The 23,183-nt window shown below is 42.9% G+C and overlaps 1 protein-coding gene across 4 annotated transcripts in view; it reads right to left on the bottom strand.

Annotated features, from left to right (window-relative positions):
- SCAF8 (SR-related CTD associated factor 8) overlaps positions 1 to 23,183 on the bottom strand; it is a 686,214-nt gene that overhangs the window by 99,956 nt on the left and 563,075 nt on the right. For 2 of the 4 annotated variants that reach the window (XM_029596703.1, XM_029596702.1), the window contains exon 20: positions 18,610 to 20,842. In XM_029596703.1, the coding sequence (XP_029452563.1) occupies positions 18,624 to 20,842 (2,219 nt within the window). In that variant the 3' untranslated portion in view covers positions 18,610 to 18,623. Of the gene's footprint in view, positions 1 to 18,113; positions 20,843 to 23,183 lie in introns of those variants that run through there. The other 2 variants (XM_029596704.1, XM_029596701.1) reach the window with 1 other exon arrangement.

The following is a 23,183-nucleotide window of genomic DNA, read 5'->3' as shown; positions in this document are numbered from 1 at the left end:
GTCTGACCCAGTATGGCATTTTCTTATGTTCTTATGTTCATGTTGAACCACTGTTCACATGGAAACCTCCTCCACTTCACCACACTTGCCCAGGCTGGGGCAAACCCATTCCAGGGAGCCCTTTCCTGCACAAAGGAAAGGAATTCTCCCTGGGTGTAGCCTCTCTCTTAGTACTCGCTGACCCACGTTGAACCGCTATTCACATGGAAAGTTCCTCCACTTCGCCACACTTTGAAGGGGCGAACCCATTTCAGGGAGCCCTTTCCTGCATAAAGGAAAGGGAACTCTCCCCGGGTGTCGCCTATCTCAACACCCGCTGACCCATGTTGAACGAACCGCTGTTCGCATGGAAACCTCCTCCACTTCACCTCCTCTCTGCCAGCTTGTCTTGCCCCTATCAACACCACAGCGACCTGACTATCTCAGCTCTGCCAGCCTGTCTTGTCCCTATCAACTTTCTGCCACTCTGCCTTGCTGCCATACCCCAGTCGACTCACTCTACTCCTTGTAGTGTTCTTGCCATTATCATGGTTCCTCAGTGTGTTGATGCTAGTCTTTCTTTAATGCTTGTCCCTTTATCGGCTCCTTGTGTTTTTTTCTGACACCCTTTCTACTTGCTATGTTCCCCCTTCATTGTGCTGTAGGATGTTGATGCCACTTTGCCTCTTGTGCTGCCTTCGAGAGTTCATGCAACTGTTATCAGTGCTCTCTTTTGAAGCTGTGGTGTGTTTTTGTCTCTCTTGCTGCTACTTTGCACCTCTGTTAAAGCATTCTTGCCACTCCTAGTACCCCTTTGCCCCTTTACAGTGCCTTAGGCTATTCATGCCATTTTGCCAGTCTGTTGGAGCTCTTTTCCTGTTCTGATGATTGCTCCCCAGAAGTTTCATCCGAATTGATAAGAAAACCCCAATTCTACAGTCAAAAATAGGCTGCAAATACTTCCCCCATTGACTTTAATAGCCATAGCCCACACAGAGTGAGTCTTCACCCTGCCAGCCAGCTGGAGGCCTGCCTTCTCGTAGCAAAAGGCAATGCAATCCGCTAGACAGTTGGATAGGGTCTGCTTCCCCACTACTGTTCCCAGTCTATTGGTATCAAAAGACACAAAGAGCTGAGTAGACTGTCTAGACTCACTGTACGGTCCAAGTAATGGTTCATCCATTATCCTCCTAACAGCAAGTAACCTAATTGGTTATATTGAAACCAATGTGAACCCTCATAAGTAAGCCAGCATCCATCCTGCTTCACGTTCTTCCAGCTCTCTCTCAACAAGCACCATACTGCACCCAGCCAGTGTCATCTCAGCAAGCTCTCAACAAGCATCCATCCTGCAAGCATTCAACAAGTGCTCAGCAAACAAACAACCATCCTGCAAGCATTCAGCTAACAACCATCCTGCAAGCACTCAGCAAGCAACCATCCTGCAAGCATTCAGCAAGCAACCATCCTGCAAGCATTCAGCAAGCAACCATACTGCAAGCATTCAGCAAGCAACCATACTACAAGCATTCAGCAAGCAACCATACTACAAGCATTCAGCAAGCAACCATCCTGAACAAGCAACCATCCTGAGCAAACAACACTCAAGCAACAGCAAAACAACTACCTCTCAGCACTCTACATTAAAACAAAAGACTCACAAAGACTGCCTTTGCCCCTCGGTCCATCAACAGCACTAACGCAGCACCACTACAACACAAGCACTACACGCTAAAATGTTCCCCACCTTCCCAATACCTATTTTACAACACAGCCTGTCAGCAATAGGAAAACCGAACAGATCATTCATACTACAACACAAACGACAGGCGCTACACCGAAACCTTAAATCATTCACCCCAATTTTGATAACACCCATCACCCAACTCTTAGGCCTCACTGTATTCTCACTTTCACTATTCAATGCACAATCTCTGTCCAAGAAATCTCTAATCCTCAACGACTATCTCCTTGATACCAAACCAGATATATGTGCTATAACAGAAACATGGCTCAAACCCACGGACACAGCAATTATAAACCAACTTCCCACATCAAACTACGACATCTTCTCCATCCCCCGACTGAAAAAAAGAGGAGGAGGACTCCTATTTGCATCAAAAAAAGACCTCGGGTTCATCCAGCACCCATACAACTCAGACTCTAAACTAGAAATGGGTCTCTTCACCTCGGAACAACTACAAATCCTACTCGTCTACGCCCCTCCGGGCCTCCTTGAGACAGACCCCTCCCCCTTAGTAGAGGAAATCACAACCCTCATCAAACTGGACGCTCCAGCAATTATCCTAGGAGATTTTAATCTGCATGTGGACAATCCTACCCCATCATCCAGCTGTGAATCCTTTCTCTCTGCCCTCTCAGCCCTGGGTTTCAAACAACTAGTTACCAAACCCACACACAAAGCAGGCCACACGCTGGATCTTATCTTTATTAACCCAGGCATCAAACATTCTTCACGCCTCAAAAGCAAGAAGGTCCCTTGGTCTGATCACTCACTTATCTCAACCGCATTCTCATTGAACAAACCCTCCACCTCCAAAGGGCCCTCACCATCTTTCCCATACAGAAGATCCTGCTCTACAGAAGACCTCAGCTCCCACCTAGCCTCTCAACTTCCATCCATTGATCTCTCAAACCCGAACACAGCTCTCCGCTCTTGGAAAGCCATCACAGATTCCATAGCCGACAAGCTATGTCCGCTAGCAACCAAAAAATCACTCCCAAACGCCTCCAAAAGACAACCATGGTTCACGGAAGAACTAAGAAAGCTAAAACAAAATCTAAGACAGAAAGAGAGCGACTGGCGCAAATCCCCAAGCACCAATACACGATCCATCTACAAAGCCACCCTCCATCAATACAAGTCAACTACCTCTAAATCCAAAAGGGACTACTATGCATCCAAGATTCACCACTTAATCTTCGACGCAAAAGCCCTCTTCGCCTATGTCTCCAATCTCACCCAAATCATCCCACAGGAGATTCCCAACGACCTAGCACAACCCAAAGCTGAAGAACTTGCTCTTCATTTTCACAACAAAGTCAACAGCCTTCTAACTCATCTGCCTTCTAATCCCACCGACCCTGCTCTTTACCAGTCTCTTCAACAATCATCCCTCAACAACAATGGTCTGGAAACACTTGAACCCATCTCTATCTTAGAGATACAAACTCTTATAAGAAGAATGAAACCTTCCTCCCATCCTTTGGATACTATCCCCACCAAACTGCTCCTGGCCATCCCTGACTCCATCGCTAAAACCTTGTCGGACATCATAAACTGCTCACTCTCCCAAGGACTATATCCTGACGACCTCAAATTGGCCTCCATCAAACCTCTACTCAAGAAACCCAACTTGGATCCTAAAGACCCCAACAACTTCCGTCCTATCGCCAATCTCCCATTCATAGCCAAGATTCTAGAAAAAGTTGTCAATACTCAACTCTCCGAATACATAGAAGAAAACAAAATCCTATTCCAATCACAATACGGATTTCGCAAGTCACTGAACACAGAATCCCTCCTCATCTCCATGTCTGACTTCATATTAATGGGCCTTGACAAAGGCCAATCCTTCCTCTTAATTCTACTGGACCTATCAGCCGCCTTTGATACGGTCAATCATTCCATTCTCACTTCCATTCTGGCTTCTATAGGTATCTCAGGCACAGCTCTCTCATGGTTTAAATCTTTTCTCTCCAACAGAGGCTTCAAGGTTAAGATACAGAACAAAGAATCTTCACGAATGGACGCATCCATAGGTGTCCCCCAGGGCTCCTCACTGTCACCTACACTCTTTAACATTTATCTTTTACCTATCTGCCAACTCCTCTCCAACCTTAACCTCAAACATTTCCTCTACGCCGACGACATCCAGATCGTGATACCCATTAAAGAATCTTACACAAAAACATTGGTTCACTGGGAAAACTGTCTCTTCGAAATTAAACATCTCCTGGCTAACCTAAACCTAGTTTTAAACTCCTCTAAAACAGAACTGCTTCTCATCTCCCCAGATAATAATGCCATCTCTAATCCTCCAACTATCCCAACTACTACACAGGTGAGAGATCTAGGAGTATTAATTGATAACCGGATGAACCTTAAAGCTTACATCAACAGAACCACCAAGGACTGTTTCCACAAACTCCAAGTTCTGAAAAGAATTAGACCACTCTTCCACACTCAGGACTTCAGAACCATTCTACAAGCTATCATTTTTTCTAAGATCGATTACTGTAACTCTATCCTTCTGGGCCTACCTTCCTCCTATACTAGACCCCTCCAGATGTTACAAAACGCTGCGGCAAGATTACTGACAAACTCCAGGAGGAGGGACCATATATCTCCAATCCTAAAAGATCTCCACTGGTTGCCTGTTCACTTTAGAATCCTCTACAAATCTCTTTCCATAATATACAAAACCATCCATCAACACACCCCACTCGACTTACAAGTCCCATTCCAAATTTATAACTCCTCCAGACCAACAAGAGACACACTCAGAGGATCTCTTCAAGTGCCCCCAGCCAAAACTACCAAACACATTACCTTGAGAGATCGGGCCTTTTCAACAGCCGGCCCCCTTCTATGGAACTCCATCCCACCGGACCTTAGACAGGAGCCCAGCCTCCCAACCTTCAGGAAGAGACTTAAGACCTGGCTGTTTAAAAAAGCTTTCCCGGACACCGATTAATTCTATTCAGCCAGATTCTACCACTTCCACATGTAAAAATGTTATTACTAATGTAAATACCTATACCTAATGTTATTCTCTTTCTTTTCTTCTCTCCTCCCAGTTCTATTACCTTGTTATTTGTAACTGCTTCCTTCTACACAAATAGGTTATTGAATTGTTTACTGTACACCCCTGTTATATGTAAACCGGCATGATGTGTTTGCAACATGAATGCCGGTATATAAAAATTTTAAATAAATAAATAAATAAATAAATAAGTAGAAAGCGAGCACCTGCTTGCAGACCAGGATGTGAAAAGCACGTTCCCCTGGGTGAGAATGAGGCCATGGGAAGAACGTGGGAAGAATGATTGAATGGTTTATGTGGAAAGCAGTCACCACCTTCGGCAGAAATTGTTGATGCATGTGGCACCACTCGATCATGGAAGAACTTTGTGTAGGGAGTATACATAACCAGGGCCTGGATCTCACTGACCCTGCGAGCGGAAGTGATCGCCACCAGGAACATAACTTTCCAAGTGAGGAACTTCAGGTCACAAGATTTAAGAGGCTTGAACACATGCCGCATGAGCCTTGCCAGGGCAACGCTGAGATCCCACGGGGTTGCCGGTGGGCGAAGTGGGGGCTTCAGTTGAACCAGGCCCCGTATGAAAAACCTGACCAGTGGCTGGACTTAAATGGGTGCCCCAGCAACCCCCTGGTGGTAGGCCTGAGGTGTACTCGAACCGAACTGGTCTGGAGGCCAGACTCGGACAGGTGCCAGAGATAATCCAGCAGGCAGGGGAGTGGACAGGAGAAAGGGTCCAGTCTGTGGCTGCCGCACTATGTGGAGAAATGCTTCCACTTCGAGATACAATATCTCCGAGAGGAAGGTTTCTGGGATTCAATCAAGACCTTGGAAAAACCTTCCGAGAGCCGTAAGGACTGGAGGATCATGCGCTCAACATCCATGCTGTGAGGGCCAGAGCTTAGAGGTTCGGGTGGTACAGGGTGCCCTGGTTCTGTGATAGGAGGTCAGGAGCCGTCCCCAGCGGAACTGGTGCACTCATGGACAGGTTCTGGAGCAGAGAAAACCACACCTGCCTTGGCCAGGAGGGTGCCACCAGGATTCATGGGTTCCCAGTCCTCTTGCAGCTTCGTCAGAGTCCTTGAGAGAAGCGGAATAGGGGGGTATGCGTATATGAGACCTTGTACCCAGTGAAGGGAGAACAAGTCGTAGGCCGGATGGTCCTTCCCCAGAATCAGGGAGCAGAACATGCTCACCATGTGATTGTTGGATGCCACCGCCAGGTTCAGGGACCACTCATGTGGCTGGAAGGACTGGCTGAGGAGGTCCACCAGTGTGTTCAGGTGGCTCGGCAGGTAGGTGGCCCGTAGTTACATCCCCCTGGAGAGGGCCCAGTCCCAGACTTGTATCGCTTCCTGGCAGAGGGGGAAGGAGCCCATGTCACCCTTCTTGTTGATGTATCACATCGCCATCCGGTTGTCCTTTGTGATTAGGATGAACTTGGAGGACAGCCTGTCCTGGAAGGTCCACAAGGGAAACCAGATCGCCCGCAGTTTCAGGAAGTTTATCTGATAGCGGGACTCGGCCGCAGTCCAAAGGCCCTGGGTATATATGTCGTCCATGTGGAATGGGAGTCTGATTTTCAGATTGGACAGGGCCTCCCACCAGGTCAGAGAGAGACAAAGAGGGTCTGTGACTGTCACCAGCACCTCCAGATTCTGGGATGCCTGCCACCACTGGAACCGCAAGGCCCACTGCGAGTCCCTCATGTGTAGGTGGGCCCAGGGGGTTACATGGACCGAGGCCACCATGTGGCTCAGCAGGCGGAGCAGCAGACGGCCCGGCACCCTCTTTCTGTTGTGAATGAGGCTAGCCAGAGAGGAGAGGGCGACCGCTTGATCTCTGGGCAGAAAAGCTTTTGCTTGTGCCGTATTCAACCTGGCGCCGATAAAGTCCAGCCATGGAGACGGATTGAGATGTGACTTGGGGAAGTTGATAACGAATCCCAAGGTCTGTAAGATCTGAACCATCAAGGCCAGAGCATTCAGGACCCCAGAGTGTGATTCGCTCTGGATCAGCCAATCATCCAGGTACAGAAAGACGTGGACCGAGCAACACCTGAAGTAGGCAGCCACCACCGCCAAGCATTTCGTGAAGACACGTGGGGCTGAAGGCAGCCCAAAGGGCAACACTTTATACTGTAAATGTGCCATCCCCACCAGAAAGCGGAGGTACTTCCTGTGGTTGGGGACAACTGCAATATTGGTGTAAGCCTCTGATAAGTCGAGGGAGCAGAGCCAGTCTCCTCTTCAGAGGAGCAGGATCAGCGTGCCCAGAGAGACCATCTTGAATTTTTCTCTTATGAGAAATTGGTTTAATGTCCTGAGGTCGAGAATGGTGTATAAGCTACCATTCCTCTTCGGAATGAGGAAATACTTCGAGTACTGCTCGCGGGGAACCAGTTCTACCGCGTCCGCTACTAGAAGGGCAGAAAGTTCTGATTAAAGGAAGACCTGATGGGCGGGCATACCCTACAATGGACATGGGGGAGCAGTCTCTGGGAGCCTACTGAAGTTCAGGTGGTAGCCCTGGCGGATAATGGAGAGGACCCAATGATCCGAAGTGATCGCTTCCCAATGCCAGGTGAAGCAAAGGAGCCTGCCACCGACTGGGGGATCGACTGCCTGGGGAACCAGCGTCTGTCTCACGACCCCTCGCCGCCAGTCAAAAACTGGCAGACAGGGCCTGCTGGGCCCTCAGGACTCGCTGCTGCCGGCCCTGACCTCTAGGGCTGGACAGAGGCAGGCGAGTACGGCCAGCTGGAGGGAAGTACTTCCTTGACCAGTAGAAGAGCTCTCGAGAGCCCGACCTGGAGAACGTCCTGGCGGCGGAAGGGCCTTCAGAGGGGCTGGTAGTGAGTTGCTGAAGAGTATCATGCTGATCTTTCAGCTATGCCATGTCTTTCACCTTGTCCCCAAACAGGTTCTCTCCTGTACAGGGGAGGTCCACAAGCCTGCCCTGAACCTCCAGTCAGAGATCAGAGGTCTGGAGCCAAGCCAGCCATCTGGCACTGACGCCTCCGGTGGCTAGGCGGGCTGCGGTTTCGAAAATGTCATAGGTAGACCTGACCTCGTATCTACCCACCTCAAGTCCCGGCGTGGCAATGGCTGCAAGGGACACCTGCTGTTGCTGGGGAAGGCCCTCCCCAAACTCCTGGCCCTGCTTGCATAAGTTGCGGTTGTATTGGGTCATGTACAGCTGGAAGGCCGCAATAAGGGCCACCAGCATAACCCCCTGGAACAGTTTCCTCCCTATGCCATCGAGCTCCCTGGTCGCGCCCCGGAGGGGCAGAAGCGTGTATCTGGGAGTGACTGGCCTTTTTAAGCGTGGACTCCACCACCACAGACTGGTGGGGTAAGTGCCACCGTTCAAAGCCCACAGCCTGTTGAACCAGATAAGTCACATCAGCTTTCTTGTTTACTGGGGCAACCGACACCAGGTGTTCCCACATACGGGGAGAAGCTCCTTAAATATGTCATGGACCAGCACCACCACAGTGTCTTTTGGGGCATCGATGAACTGGAGGACCTCCAGCATTTTGTGACAGGTATCATCCTCCGACAGGAGCTGGAAGGAGATGGCCTCTGCCATGGCCCCTACAAAGCTAGCAAATGACAGGTCTTCAGGCAGAGATAGATGCTGCTCCTCTGGAGGGGAAAGTTCCAAGAAGGGGTCGTTGAACTCTGAGGACACGTCCAAGGATTCATCGCCCCACGGGTCATAGGGACCTTCCTCCTCACTAGGGTCCAGAAGCCAAGGGCAGGGACTGGGAGGGGTGCTAGGCCTGGGCCCCAAAGGCACCGACGGCATTGATGGACCCTCTGGCATTGAGGGGGATATGGGCCGTGGTACGCCAGGGGAACTGGCACTGGCCTGGGGAATTGCGGGATTGGGCGTCCGGTCCCCGAGGCCTCATCCTCCCTCGAAGGACCTGGGAATCAGGATCGCTCCGGTGGAGGGCGTCAGTGGCCGAGGAGGCATCAGAGGACTCTCGGGCACAGGTTGTGTTGGGAGGTTGCCTAAAAGGATGTCCAGACGCTCCAGCAGGGGTATGAGCAGCGAAGGCAGAGGCTTGGACACCGGTATAGGGGCGATGGAGCCAGCAGCTCAATGCTCTGCAGTGCTTTGAGCACCAATGATTGCACCCTGCAGTCCAACTCCTCCTGAAAGTCCTGGGTAGTAAGGACTGATGGAGGGGAGACGAGGCATCGCGGGCACACCCTCTGAGGGATCACAAGGAGGCACAGTGCCCAGCACTGTTGCCAGTGGGGAACGCTCTAGGCTACCAAGGGCACCAGAGGATGGGGCCTCTGGTGGCCAGTGCCGCTTCGATGGTGGCTTGGCAGCCACTGAGGCCGCTCTGAAACTGGAACCGTGTCAGGACGGTGACCGATGTTGATGCTTCCTGGGTTTCCGGTGCTCGGCCCGGTCTTTCCCTAGCACCGAGGACAATGACTACCCTGAGGTTAGGGGGAGGGGATAGACCACCAAGGATTGATCTCCCTCTCCTCGATCCTTAGGGGTACTGGAGAGTGGGACCGCCAGGGAAAGAGACGGGGACGGTTCCCCGTGGTTCTTAAGCGTGGAGGATACCGATGCCGGTGGAGGTTTTAGCAAGCCAAAAATCTTCTACATTTTATTCAGGCGCATACGACATCCTTTGGGGGTCAATTGATCGCACAAACGACACCCTCGGACGTTGTGCGAAGCCCCCAGGCAGAGGATACACACCTCATGCGGTTTCGTGATGGACATGGTTCGCGGGCACTGGGGGCACAGTTGAAAACCCGACACCATCGAAAGAGAGGTCGGTGTGCAGTCGATGACCGACGGAGACCCAAAGCGGGAGTCGGGAATCGACCGCAAATAATGATGGCAAAAACCAAGTGTACCTACCGAAGGAACCGAATGCGAAGGGGGACCAGACGCAACCCCCCCCCCCCCCAAAACACCAAAAATGCTTTCAAGGGTTTGGAGCTCCACAGCCAAGAGGCTGCTGCACCACGGAAGAGACTGAAGGGGGACCTCAAGTGTACATGCGGATAGCAGCAGGCTGGGAATGCTCAGTATGCCAGTCAAAGTTTTCCGTGCTGGGCTCCATCTGATGATGTCACTCACATGTGAGGACTACCATCCTGCTTGTCCTAGGAGAAAGCAACATTGCTCCCATCCTACTGCTGAAAGCCTCTTTTGAGCCATTCATTCCAAGTGGTCATATTTTTTGGTGGCAGTCATTTCAGCTTCAGAGTACTAGTAATAGATCTGCCTTATACCAAGGTTTGCTAAGATATGATGGTGCTACACACATACTGAAAGTTCCTGTGTAAAGTGATATGGCAATTCAGCTTCAACAAATCATTCATTCAATACTTTTCCTTCTCGATAATTTATTTATTTAATGAGTTATATACCATCATTTGGAAACAGCAAAATAACGCCAACATAATGGTTTACAAAATAAGGTTACAGGGATAAGGGGGGTTAAACAAGGGATGCAAAGTACAAACTGATATTAAGCATAGGGGAGAACATGTGTAAGGATTTAGTTCAGTTTTTTGTTTCATTTCTTATTTATGAAAACCTAGATGTGATGAATTTCATTTATTTATTCATGAGGTTGGATTGGAGGGCGATGATGCTGTGTTGTTCATTGGGTGAGTTGGTATGCTTTGTTGAACAACCACGTTTTTAACTCCTTTTTGAAGGATTTTAGGTTTTCTTGAGTTCTGAGCTTAGTCGGTAGGGAGTTCCAAAGTTTTGGGCTACCAAGGGAGATTGCTCTTTTTTGGGTTGAGGTGAGTTGATTTGAGTGCGTTGGTGGTGTTTTTAGGAGTCCCTTATTTGCTGAACTAAGGTTTCTGCTTGGGGTATGTAGTTGTATGTAGGGGCTTAGCCAATTTTCTTCTTGTTCTTCATATATAATTTTATGTAGGATGGATAGGATTTTGTATTCAATCCTGTATCTTATTGGTAGCCAATGAAGTGAAATAAGTGTTGGGGTGATGTGGTCATGCTTTTTTGCTCCTGTGAGGATTCTTGCAGCTGCGTTCTGCAGGATCTGGAGTGAGCGAATGGTGTTTAGAAGTAAGTTGAGAAGAAGAGAGTTGCAGTAGTCTATGTTGGAGAAAATTAGTAACTGGAGGACTGATCTGAAGTCATTGCTGGAGAGAAAAGGTTTTAGATGATGGAGTGTAAGTAGTTTATGATACCCGTCTTTGATCATGACCACTAGTAAGAAAGTCCCTTATTACACCTTGGAATGTAAGAGCTCTCACCTTCTATTTGGATCAGGTCAACACATTTCTACACTTCTAGATTCTTTTGTGCCTAACAGTCTAGCTTTTTTATGGACTGATGAACAATTCTGAATTATCACAATATATATCTTACTCATATGTCATTACAGGCTTAAATATGGAGAGCCATTTCAAGCCCATACTATTAGGGCAATGGCAACTCTAGCAGCTGGTTTCAGATTGCCATCCAATAACAAGATGTGCAAGGCTGCAAAAGTATGTTTCTGGTCAAATATCTAGTTTAGCTTAATGGTACTTCAGCATTTGTTCTTCGATTAATGCTCAACTCTCACTTTCTGAGGGCTAATGTTTGTTGGTTTATTTCCTTTAAAATATCTATGCATTAAGATGCAACTTTTAAATAATTCCACACAGCCCCATATGTACATATATGACCATGTGGAGATCAACTACAATATTTTATAGCCAGCATGTATCGGGTAAAAGTAGATTGTAAAATACACACGTGTACGTCCTAAAATACATGCATGTTTCCTTAGGCACAAATATTTGCAACGATTTGAAATCATGTGAAAAAATTGTGACTTGCTCACATAAATCCCTCTTTTATGCATGCAAGTTGTATATAACATGCATGCACCACTCAACCCAAGACTGGCTTGATTTTCAAAATTATAGAAAAATTTGAGGCTAATGCAATAGATCCAATCTTCTTAACAGTGAGTAAATGGCCACAAGATGATTGTGTTCATATTGGGGAAGATGATATAAAATGTCCCTTAGAACAAATGTATAAATTAGTGGAATATGTTAATCTCAAGACAGATGCAATTTAAAATTGTGCACAGAATGTATATCTATCCTTAGTGAGCTAAGTCAGCCTCTAGTTATGCATTCAGGGCAGTGTTTAAAATGTCTGAAGAGCTTTGTGTGCACTGTACATGGAGCTGTCCCCTCATAAAACAATTTTGGGAAAGGTATTTGCTCCCATTTCTACATGTGCAGGCCTGTAGCTAAAACTGGAAGCATAACTATGTTTTTTGTTTTTACAAATATGATTGTTATGATTTGTCAGATGATGATCTATTGCTATCTCTGAAGAAACTGCATGATGGTTAAAAATGTATTTTAACTCCACACAGTCCGAAAATGGTGCCAAACAAAAACAAAGTTCCACTTACAATGTTTTTATTTTTTGAAATCTCACGACAATGTGACTCCTTTTTCCAAAACTGTGCACTTCAACCGTATCTAGAAGAATTTATAGGACCTTCATAGCAGAGACTGATATATTGCAAAGCTCACTGAGCAACTGAATCATTGCCATGCCCTTTTTTCATAATCATACGTTGTCTTTCTTAAAATACTTTCCCAATTTTTATCTTAAAATTCTTATATATACATTTTAAGTTAACTTTTGTTAGTGGTTCTAGATCTGGATTTTGCTTCCACACTGAGCAGTTTTGGCTATACCATCTCAATACTATGCAACCCAAGGGTTTAAATTTAGAAATAGAATGGTATACATTGGTCTGATTCATGTGTGTCATTGTTATCAATATTCATACTTACAAAGCTTTGTTTGTGTTCAAGCTCTGATGTGCATTTATCTGATTGGTTGCAGATAGATATCAAATGGTGACAAGAACAGGAACGTCACCACATCTGGGATTGAAGGGATTGTCAGGAAGATCTGGACAATGAGAGACGCTGTCAAATAGGGGTCTACCTTAGAAAACTTAAAAATGATCCCAAGAAGAAGGAGGTACAACTTCTGAAACACAGACCGTGTAGGGAGTTTCAGGTGTTCCACTGATATATATTAAATCAGTGTGAGGAAGAAATATCCAGATCTAGAACCACTAACAAAAAATCAAAGTAAAAAACTTTTAAAGTGCTTATATAAAAATATTTTAGGATAAAATATTTGGGAAAGTAATTTAAGAGAGACAGAAGACCTATGATTATGAACAAAGAGGGTGCAGCAATGATTTGGTTGTTCAATAAGCTTTGTGATGTATCAGCCCTCGATACGAAGGTCTATAAATACTTCTAGATACAGTTGACATGCACAGCTTGGGGAAAAATAGTCACGTTGTCATGAAGTTTCAGAAAATAAAAAAAAGATAGTGGATGGAACTTTGCTTTTGTTAAAAATGTTATTTTGACACAGTGGATTCATACATTTACTATGTGGCAAATTCAAATGTATCATGATAATGCCAAAAATGTTAACTATTAGTGACAGACTTCTTCAATGTGCAAAATGTTTGAAAATTTGGTGTGTGTTTCTTAAGTCTCTTCAAACTGGAATTTGATGTGCGATTCTTAATTCCCTGAAAGTTTGAATTGTCAATTTTTCCTTTTTACTGAAGAGAGGTGTGGGTTGGGTGGGTGAAAAGGGAGATAAAGATGGTTAGAGTTGTGAGATATTTGGTCATTTGTTTCTTGAATCCTTTTGAAATGTTGATTGCTTTTGTAAAGCTGTTTTGCATTAAAAAAACTTTTTCATAAAATATGCTCTCTCCAATGTGCCAAAACCTCCGCCAGTTCACCCAGTCCTTCTCCAGATCACTGAGAATCTGCTGGTTCTTCATTCTGAACTCCATAAGTTCACCCAAAACTCCCACCCAACCAATACTGGACAAAATACGAGTCTAATATTAATTGTGCAAGATAATTAGGTGTAAAATTAGCGAATAAGTTGCCAAATATACTCATAAGTCTCTTATAAAATAGTAATTACTCTGCATACTTCTTGGCCACAGCCTGGATCACCCCTAAACCGTGTTTTTATTGTGCATGTATGACCGAAATAATGTGCATACTTTCGATTTGTATAAAATGTGTGTGAGTACAAACTATTTATGTGCATATGTGCTAATTTTACACCCAGAAATGTTTTGAAAATTCACCAGAAAATGTATATTTTGCTAGCAGTATTTTCTTTCTTGTGCCCAGTGTTAATTCTTTAAACAACCCCTAATTAGGAAATCTGTACAGTGTGACTTTTAGATAGTTTTAGAAAAAAAGATATTTCCTTACCTCTAAATTGATGTTATCTGAAGACAGCATTCTAAATTGAGTAACTGCAGCTGAAAATTATTTTTCTTACTTCATAACCAAAAAGGCATTGAAAACAGCTGGCCTCAATGGCTATACCACCATCTATTTTTTCAAAATTCTGGGAAAAATTTAAAACTAGAGAGAGATTCATTTTGACCAGACATGGAGGCTGATGTGACTTGTGAGCATGACTATTAGAATGCCATCTTCAGAATAACAGTTACAGATAGCATTCAATGTCTGCACGTAGCATTAAAGTAATCAGTGCTTGCACCTCATGTCTTTATTCTTAATAGGATATGAGAAAATCTGTCTTCACTGCTCTGCAACTGGCACAAAATAGATCTCATCAGCAGGATTCTTGTACTCAAGTATGTACAAGAATCCAAACTTGATTAAAAATTAGACAAGTGATAAACAATATCTTGCCTGGGATCTTCAATACCCACACAGCACTGCAATGATGTGGCTTACAGTATGATACAGCTGTTATAAGTCCTTCAGCAGTATATGCCCAATGTCCTATCCTTTGCTTTTTCCCCTTGATGGAAAACCTTTTCCTTCATCTTGTAACTGTCATGAAGATACCTCAGACATGTTTCATTTATATTTTACAGTTCACTATGGACTCCTGATCCGACTGCTGACATCATCTTGACAGATCCCTTTTTGAAAGCAGATGTTTTCTGCATTCAAAACAGTCCCTATTTAGGTGTTAATTCTATTTAATTTAGGTGTGGGGTTCTTTATATCAGCACTCCATACCGAACTATTAAAAAATAAAACACGTCTACCTTATATTTTAGATACTTATATCACAAGACAGAATAAAATATCAGATTGTTTACATGCATTAAGCAATGTTTAAATAGTATTTCTTACTGTACTAACAGGTAGCCCTGAATTTGACAATAGGCACCCATTATGCCTGTGCCTAGGGCAAGAAACATTTAGAGGCAGCAGGCTGGCTCAGATATGCTTCCCTCCAGCTCTGCTGAATCTCATTTAATAGAGAGCAGCCCTCTGTCACCCTGTAACAACCCCTTATAAGAGGAGGGGGTGAAAGCACCAAAAGTGGCTCAGGGCAGCAAAATCCTAAATCCGCAAGTTTTCAGATAATATTTTCCTAACTGCACAGTAATCGGGACTTCGCCCATAAAATCTGACATTTTCCAGAATCTGAGATTCAGTAAGATCCTTTCATTTAAATGAACAATAAGCGTTCATTTTATCATTAAGCTGCTCATAAATAAAAGATTAAAATATGGCAGTAGCAATATCTCTTTACTACTGCACTAACACATTTGAAATTACTTTCCAGCTTACTGTGTGATTTTTAAACTTCTACGTTCCCAGAGTGATGAGTTAGTTATCTACACTACTGAAGTAAAACGAAAAGTGATGACAAAATTACTCTCAATGTAACAGGATACAGATTATTTTGCTGTATAATTAACTTTTATTCTATACATATAGGTTAATCATAACAGCTGTTGGCAACTATACAGTTACAGCACAAATCTAAACTAGGAAAAGCAGCCAATATGCCCTTAAAGTTTATGTAGTTATATAGATACATAAAACAAAAACAAAACTAATAAAGAGGAAAAAGATTAAAATGAATACCATTAATCCTTTAACTTATCAAAATATATAGCAGAGAGCCAAATCATTTTGACTCTCCCGCTATAGACATGAAAGAAAATGCCAGTTTCATTTGGTACACAGCATCTTGTTAAAATTCATTATTAAAACAGCAATACCTGTTAGACATTTTTTCTTATATAAAAAACTAAGTAGATTCATGAGTAAACAGTAGTAGTACTATTCAAAAATCATAAAACTGAAAAAACTCCCTATAAGATTTTCGGCTATATAGTACGAACTACAGATCTCCTGCAAAGGAGATGGTAACCCTGGCAAGTAAGTCCTACTCACTCCCAATCCCTGAGCTGCTCTCCCATTGATAAAGGCTATTAGTAGATCATAGAATTTATAGAAAGGAGAGAGTTTGATAATCCGACAAGGAAGCCAAATTTTACCAATTTGTAAAAACCCATTACAAGGCAGAAAAAGAATCAACTAACAGCACCAATATTATTATTGAGAGATGTTTTATTCTCTTTCAAAAATACTTATTACAGCAATTCTCTAGCAGGTATTGTTCTTTTAATATAAGTTGTAGACTATTTCTGAATCTAATTACACAAGAAAAGTTAACATATGTAATACTTTTATGGAAAATGAAATTATGAAAGCCAATAAAAGTATATCATTCCCTAAATCTGATCAAACAAAGCCACATTTATCTTGAAAAAAATATGTAAAATTGTAACTATTTGAAAACTCTCTTTCCCTTCAAAATGGAAGAGAGAACACAAATGATCTGATTGATTGATGAGGAATCCAAACCATCTGGCATATTCGAAATGGTGGCATAGTTAAGAAATTTCATCCACACTATGTGAATCACGTTTCCATTTACAGTTCAAGCAAACCATTACAAAATAAACCAAAAAAAAAAACCCCCCAAAAACTAAAAACAAGTAACCACGTAAAGAGTAATTTACCCAATCCAAATGTTAGACTAATTCTTAAAGAATTAGTTTCTCTGTAAGCTGGGGTTTTGCTATGTACCTAACATTTCACAGAGTCTATTGTGAAGTCACAGATAAGATCACTCGCTCTCTGATGACTTCAAAAAGGAATCAGAGCACCACAGAGGATAGAACAATTCTTTTGGCATGCCAAGTCATAAATTATATAAAAAAAAAAACAAACCCCCACAACATTTTGTAAATCCATTTCAAGATGAAACATCTTGCACTAATGTTTGTGTCATGGTAATGACCTCAAACATATCTTCATAAAGACATGCACTACTTATGGGTTCAGGATTTCAATGATAAACCAGAACAAAAACAGGTATATATATATTTTAGAACAGGTGGAGAAAGCATACTATCTTCCCCTGCCTCAAACGGGACAGACTGTTAGTTTATAATATATGATTAAACTGTTAATACTTTAGAATTTGATTTCTTTTTGTGGGGAGGGAAAGGTAAAAAATTGAAATGGCCAAATTTTACAGCAAAGTTGTATATTATTACTGCAATACCTTCCACATAAGAAAATAAAAGAGGTAAAAAAGAAATAATAAACAAAGCTAACTTCTTGCTGGGAGATTGATTTTGCCTATAATGACGACTCCAAATTCATAGCCTAGAATCCTTCCCATCAATAAAATTAAACTTTTCATATAAAAATTCTGTACTCCAAATGTTCAGTGCGAGCGAACACCAACAAATACTTCAAAGCTGCCAGTGCCTACGCACAACAAACGTATGTCAAAAGTCAGTGCAAACTGTTTAAATCTGGCTTCATGCATACCTATGAAAAAAAGGAAAATAAATTCTACTGGATTTCCCTACAGTGTTTCACCTTCTTATTTAGCAAGGATATAATGTATTCATCAGTAATATTTCTAATTTAATTTATGATCACACTCAATTTTTCTGCTACTTTAAGAAGGTGAATGACATTTTGGTAGTTTTATCATTTTCATTTGTGTATTCAAATTAAAAAGATTTTTGCTGTGAATGTGTGGACACACACTCAAAGATAACGTCATATAGTTTATATACAAATATTTACATACATATATACATACTAATTTTACTGCATGATCTTTTCAGCATAGCTTACAATCTAATACATGGGGTAGTTGCAGTAGTCTTGTAAGAATTATATAAGCCTTTTCTAACAATTACATTAACATGAACTATTGGATATTTAAACCAGTTTTATAACTAAGTTTTAAAAAAATACAATACCTGGAACACTGTTATCAAACAAGTATGTTTTATTAGCATCTAAAAACAGTATGCACCCAACATTGAAACATACTTTTCATTTGTTTTTTGTTTTTTTCTCATTTTTTGCACTCACCGCTGTACGAGGAACAAATCACAGACACTTACTTTGGAGATAACAGAGACCATAATATAGATTTTACATAATTGGATTTTTTTCCAATCTCTGTGTTGTGCTCCTCATTTTTCCAGAGCATTTTTTTTTTTTTTTTTTGCCAAATAGCAAGAACATGAAATATCACAGCTTTGTCTATGTTTTAAAATTCTGTAGCAGCCTAAAAGCAAGAACAAGACGTGCCAACACCTGTTGTTTTCAAGTATAACAACTTCCATATTCAACTCACTGGTAGCATTTTAAAAAATTCCTTTCTTCCATAGGAAGTCTCTTTGTTTGACAAGCTGTTATTGAATTTTTTGACATTAAAAGCAACTTGGGGCAATATTTCTGATTTTTCATAGAAATAAAAATTTCTACCTATCATGTTCAAATTAAGAACAGTCTATACAAGACAGTTGTACACTTATTTAAGTGAAAGATGAACATAAACAGATTAATTTAATTCTGGCTGACAAAAATTAACTACTAAGGTCCAGTCAGCCATTTATCTATTACAGAGAGATGACAACTTTACAAAAGGTATCTTTTACCTACTGAGTGATGATTATGTCCCCTCAGTTTCTGTGCTTTCTACCACTGGTTGACTTTCTATATCAGGATCTGTGTCATTCTTCTCTTTGCTTATTTCGTCTGAAGATGTCAGTTTTTCAGAAAGTTCAGGATCATTCTGTTTTTGCATTGCTGGTGGCTGGCTTTCTGTCTCTGTATTTTCACCATTTATCTGGGGCACATTAGTTTTTTGTGTTGTGGTGCTCCCTGTAAAATATTCAAAAACCTGTGGCTGTGGAGGAGTCCAGTTGCTTTGCTCTCTGTCTCTTCCAAATCGGTTGCCATTAACATCTCTGCGAAAATAAAAATCTCTGTCATCCCTATCATCCCTCTGCCTTTCCCAGGGTCTTCTGTGGTCATCAAAATCCCTATTAGCCTCCTGTTCAAATCCTCTATTCCAGTTGGGACCACTTCTGGCATCAAATCTGAAGTTTCCCTGTCGAAACCGGTCCCTATCTTCATGAAAGCCTTTAGGGCTTCCAAAGACAGGTGACGTGTGATAATGTCTTTCATCATAATCTCCTTTGTGACCCCAGTGCTTGTCTGAATTGAAACCAAAATGCTCTCTTCGACCATGGTTATCTAAAGGTGGTCTTCCAAGATTGTCGCTCATGTCCATAGGTGGTCTTCTAAAATGTTCCCGACCCTCAAGAGGTGGTCTTCCAAAATGTTCCCGCCCCTCAAGAGGTGGTCTTCCAAAATGTTCCCTTCCTTCAAGAGGTGGTCGTCCAAAATGTTCTCTCGGGTCAAATGGTGGTCTGCCAAAATGTTCCCTCGGGTCAAATGGTGGTCTGCCAAAATGTTCTCTCGGGTCAAATGGTGGTCTGCCAAAATGTTCCCTCGGGTCAAATGGTGGTCTACCAAAGGGCTCTCTCGTATCTACAGGTGGCTTTAGAAGACCATCTCTAATATCTGTTGGTGGTGGGAAAAGACCATCTCTAATATCTGTCGGTGGCGGGAGAAGACCAGCTCTAATATCTGTCGGTGGGGGAAGAAGACCAGCTCTAATATCTGTCGGTGGGGGGAGAAGACCAGCTCTAATATCTGTCGGTGGGGGGAGAAGACCAGCTCTAATATCTATTGGTGGCGGGAGAAGACCAGCTCTAATATCTATTGGTGGTGGGAGAAGACCAGCTCTAATATCTGTTGGTGGCGGGAGAAGACCAGCTCTAATATCTGTTGGCGGCCTCAGAAGACCAGCCCGAGCTTCTGCCATTGGTCTTATTAGGTCTTCATGGGTTTCCACAGCTGGCCTTCCTAAACCTTTTTGGGATTCCATTTCTGATCGCTTTAGACTATCTTCTGCTTCAGACCTGCCTAGACACAGATCGTCAAGGACTTCTGTTGCTGGACTCATCAGACCATCAAGGGCACCTGCTGCTGGCCTTCTTACATTATCAAGAGACTCTGTAACTGATCTTCCTAGATCAGCATGGATGTCTGCAGTTGGCCTTCCTAGATCATCACGGGCTTTTTTAGTTGGCCTTCCCAGATCATCACAGACAACTGCAGCTGGCCTTCCCAGATCATCACAGATATCTGCAGCTGGCCTTCCCAGATCATCACAGACACCTGCAGTTGGCCTTCCTAGATCTTCACGGGCTTCCGCGTTTGGCCTTTCTAAATTTCGAGCTTTTACCACTGGTCTTTCCAAATTTGGAACTTCTGTCCCAAGCCTACCTACACACGTTTGTGCATTTGCTGATTGCCCTTGGCTATCTTGGGTTCCTGCTGCTCGTTCTCCCAAATTATCCCTTCCACCTCTGTCCACAACTTCTACTGGTGTTGACCTTCTAAGATTTTCTGGATTTTCTACAGGAGGAAAACGATAATCCTGGTCTCTTTCCCGCTGGCTGTCACTGCTAAGTGATGTCTTCTTGTCCGGATTAGAAAAATTGTCCACATTTGATTTTACTGGTGTTCCAAAACCTCTCTCTGTTCGGTTGAAAAGATCAATTGGTGGAAAGGTACTCTGAGTCAATGGATGTAACGAATGATCAATTATTGTTGGAGGTGGCATGTTTGGATGGGGTGGCATTCCAGGTTGCATTATATTAAATCTTGATCCAGGTGACTGTGGTATTACTCCTGGACGGATATCTAACAGGGGCATTCCAGGTAATCGACCAGAGATATTTAAATGGTGAATAGTTGGAGCTCCTGATAGCGGCAGCATTCCCAAAATTCCAGAACCTCTTGAGACATTCGGGGCAACTGAAAAATACACATTAAAATAACATTAAGTTCAAAATAATGATGCAAGATTATTACTTTGTAATTAAGAATATTTTACAGTACATTATTTGTTGTTGCACAAAGCTAGCTAGCTGGAAGTTCAACCACTTACTCTGCAATAATTATAAAACAAGATATGCTAGAGATTTCTCTAACAGCAATTATGATGGAACAAAAAAACCTATATCAAATCAATCCACACCATTCCACTGCTACAGACTCAACAGCCAAAAAACCCCCAAACAGCCAGCACCATGCATGTCTCATTTAAAATGTCTTTATTAAGCATAGTATTCAGGCAAACAGAAAAGTAAAAATGTTAATATCTTTCATGATTCTCATCTCTTCCTCCGTGGATAGGATGCACTTCCTGTCAGAAATCCTCTTTTAAATACAAGTAGGGCGTAAGTAATTAATCTTTAAAAACATTAATGCAGAGAATAATGATGGTAAATAAGGCCTGAAGGTTGATGTACTCAGTCTTCCTATTAGTACCTGCCTATTGTGCTGACATAGGCCTCAATCTCTAATTTCTTCCTTCACTTTTCCTACTTACTAAAGTTTATTTATTTATTTTATTTATAACTTTTATATACCGACATTCAAATGAATATCACATCGGTTCACATATAACTGGGGAGCAAAAAGGTAGTTGGAAGAAAGGAAGGATAAAGTTACAATTAACAGGGATTCATAAGGAACGGGGAGAGAATGTAGAACGGTCTAAGGGACCAAGTGAGTGTAATCGCAGGAGGATACAGCAAACTTAAACAACTTTATAGAGAGAGAGATATCAACTATATTACATATTATATTTACATAACTGTATGACAGTCAAAGGAATAGAATCTGCAGCAAATTGTATTAGCAATGGGTAATAGTTGTGGGTTACCGGGATGGTTATAGGAGGTTAGGTGTAAGGGGTACGTGGAAAAGGGTTAGAGGTACCTGGGGGGGAGGACAGAGACTAGGTAGGGGTTAAGTGAATGCTTTTTTGAACAACCAGGTTTTTAACTTTTTTTTTAAAGGTGTTTGAACAGTGTTCCAGGCGTAGGTCTGGGGGCATCGAGTTCCATAATGTAGGACCTGCGATGGAAAGAGCACGTTCTCGTGTGGAGGTGAGCTGAGTAGATTTGTATGAGGGTGTAGTCAGAGTTCCTAGGTAGGCGGATCTAGTAGGTCTGTTGGGGGTGTGAAAATGGAGAGAGTCATTAAGCCAGTGGATCTCTTTGTTGTGTAGGGTTTTGTGGATGATGGTAAGACTTTTATGAAGGATTCTAGCTGAGATAGGAAGCCAGTGGAGGTCTCTGAGGATTGGAGTAATATGGTCTGATCTCCGGGAATTGGTAAGAATTCTAGCTGCTGCATTTTGCAGCATCTGCAGAGGTCTGGTGGTGGACGCAGGCAATCCTAGAAGTAGGGTATTGCAGTAGTCGATTTTTGAGAACAATGTGGTTTGGAGGACAGTTCGGAAATCGTTGTGGTGTAACAGGGGGTCTTAGTTTCTTCAAAATGTGTAATTTATAAAAGCAATCTCTTGTGATATTGGAGATGTGTTTTTGGAGATTGAGGTGTTCATCCAAGGTGACACCTAGGTCTCTAACATGTTGTGAGAAAGGGAGAGTCAGGAGAGGATATGAGGGAGGGTGGCGGGCTGGAGTGATGTAGAGTAATTCAGTTTTCGAGGAATTGAGGGCGAGGTTAAGGTTGGTGAGAAGGCTATTGATTGAAGAAAGACATTCATCCCATAATTTAAGGGCATTTGTTACAGAGTCAGTGATCGGTATGAGTATCTGGACATCGTCCGCGTATACATAGTGTGTAAGCCCAAGATCTGCAAGAAGTTGACATAGGGGTAAATACGTAGATATTAAAAAGCGTAGGGGAGAGGGAAGAGCCTTGGGGGACGCCATGTGATAACTTGACTGCGTTGGATTCGTGATTGCCTATTTTATTTATTTATTTTTTATTTAAGAATTTTTTATATACCGGGGCACGTTAAAAACATCACCTCGGTTCACAGTGTAACGTAACGTAGCAACAGGCTTTACAAAAATTTAGAATAGATAAGGATAGATAAACATTAGAAACAAAAAGGTTCTTTAACTATTCACAAGTTGAATTTCTGTTCATTATTCAGATGAAGACTCTTGAGGAGAGTAGAGGAGAAAAGGTTCTTTAACTATTCACAAGGTGATAGGGAAGAGGGCGGGTAAGGAGAGGTGACTCTTAAGGAGGTTGAAGGAAAATAGGTTCTCTAATTATTCACAAGGTGGCAGGTAAGTAGGCGGATATGGGGGGGTAGGGGGAGGAATGGGGA

Source organism: Rhinatrema bivittatum, chromosome 3 (assembly GCF_901001135.1).
Source record: "Rhinatrema bivittatum chromosome 3, aRhiBiv1.1, whole genome shotgun sequence".
NCBI lineage: Eukaryota > Metazoa > Chordata > Amphibia > Gymnophiona > Rhinatrematidae > Rhinatrema > Rhinatrema bivittatum.
Note: the sequence above shows the minus strand (reverse complement) of the source record. Positions and strands in the feature narration are given on the sequence as shown.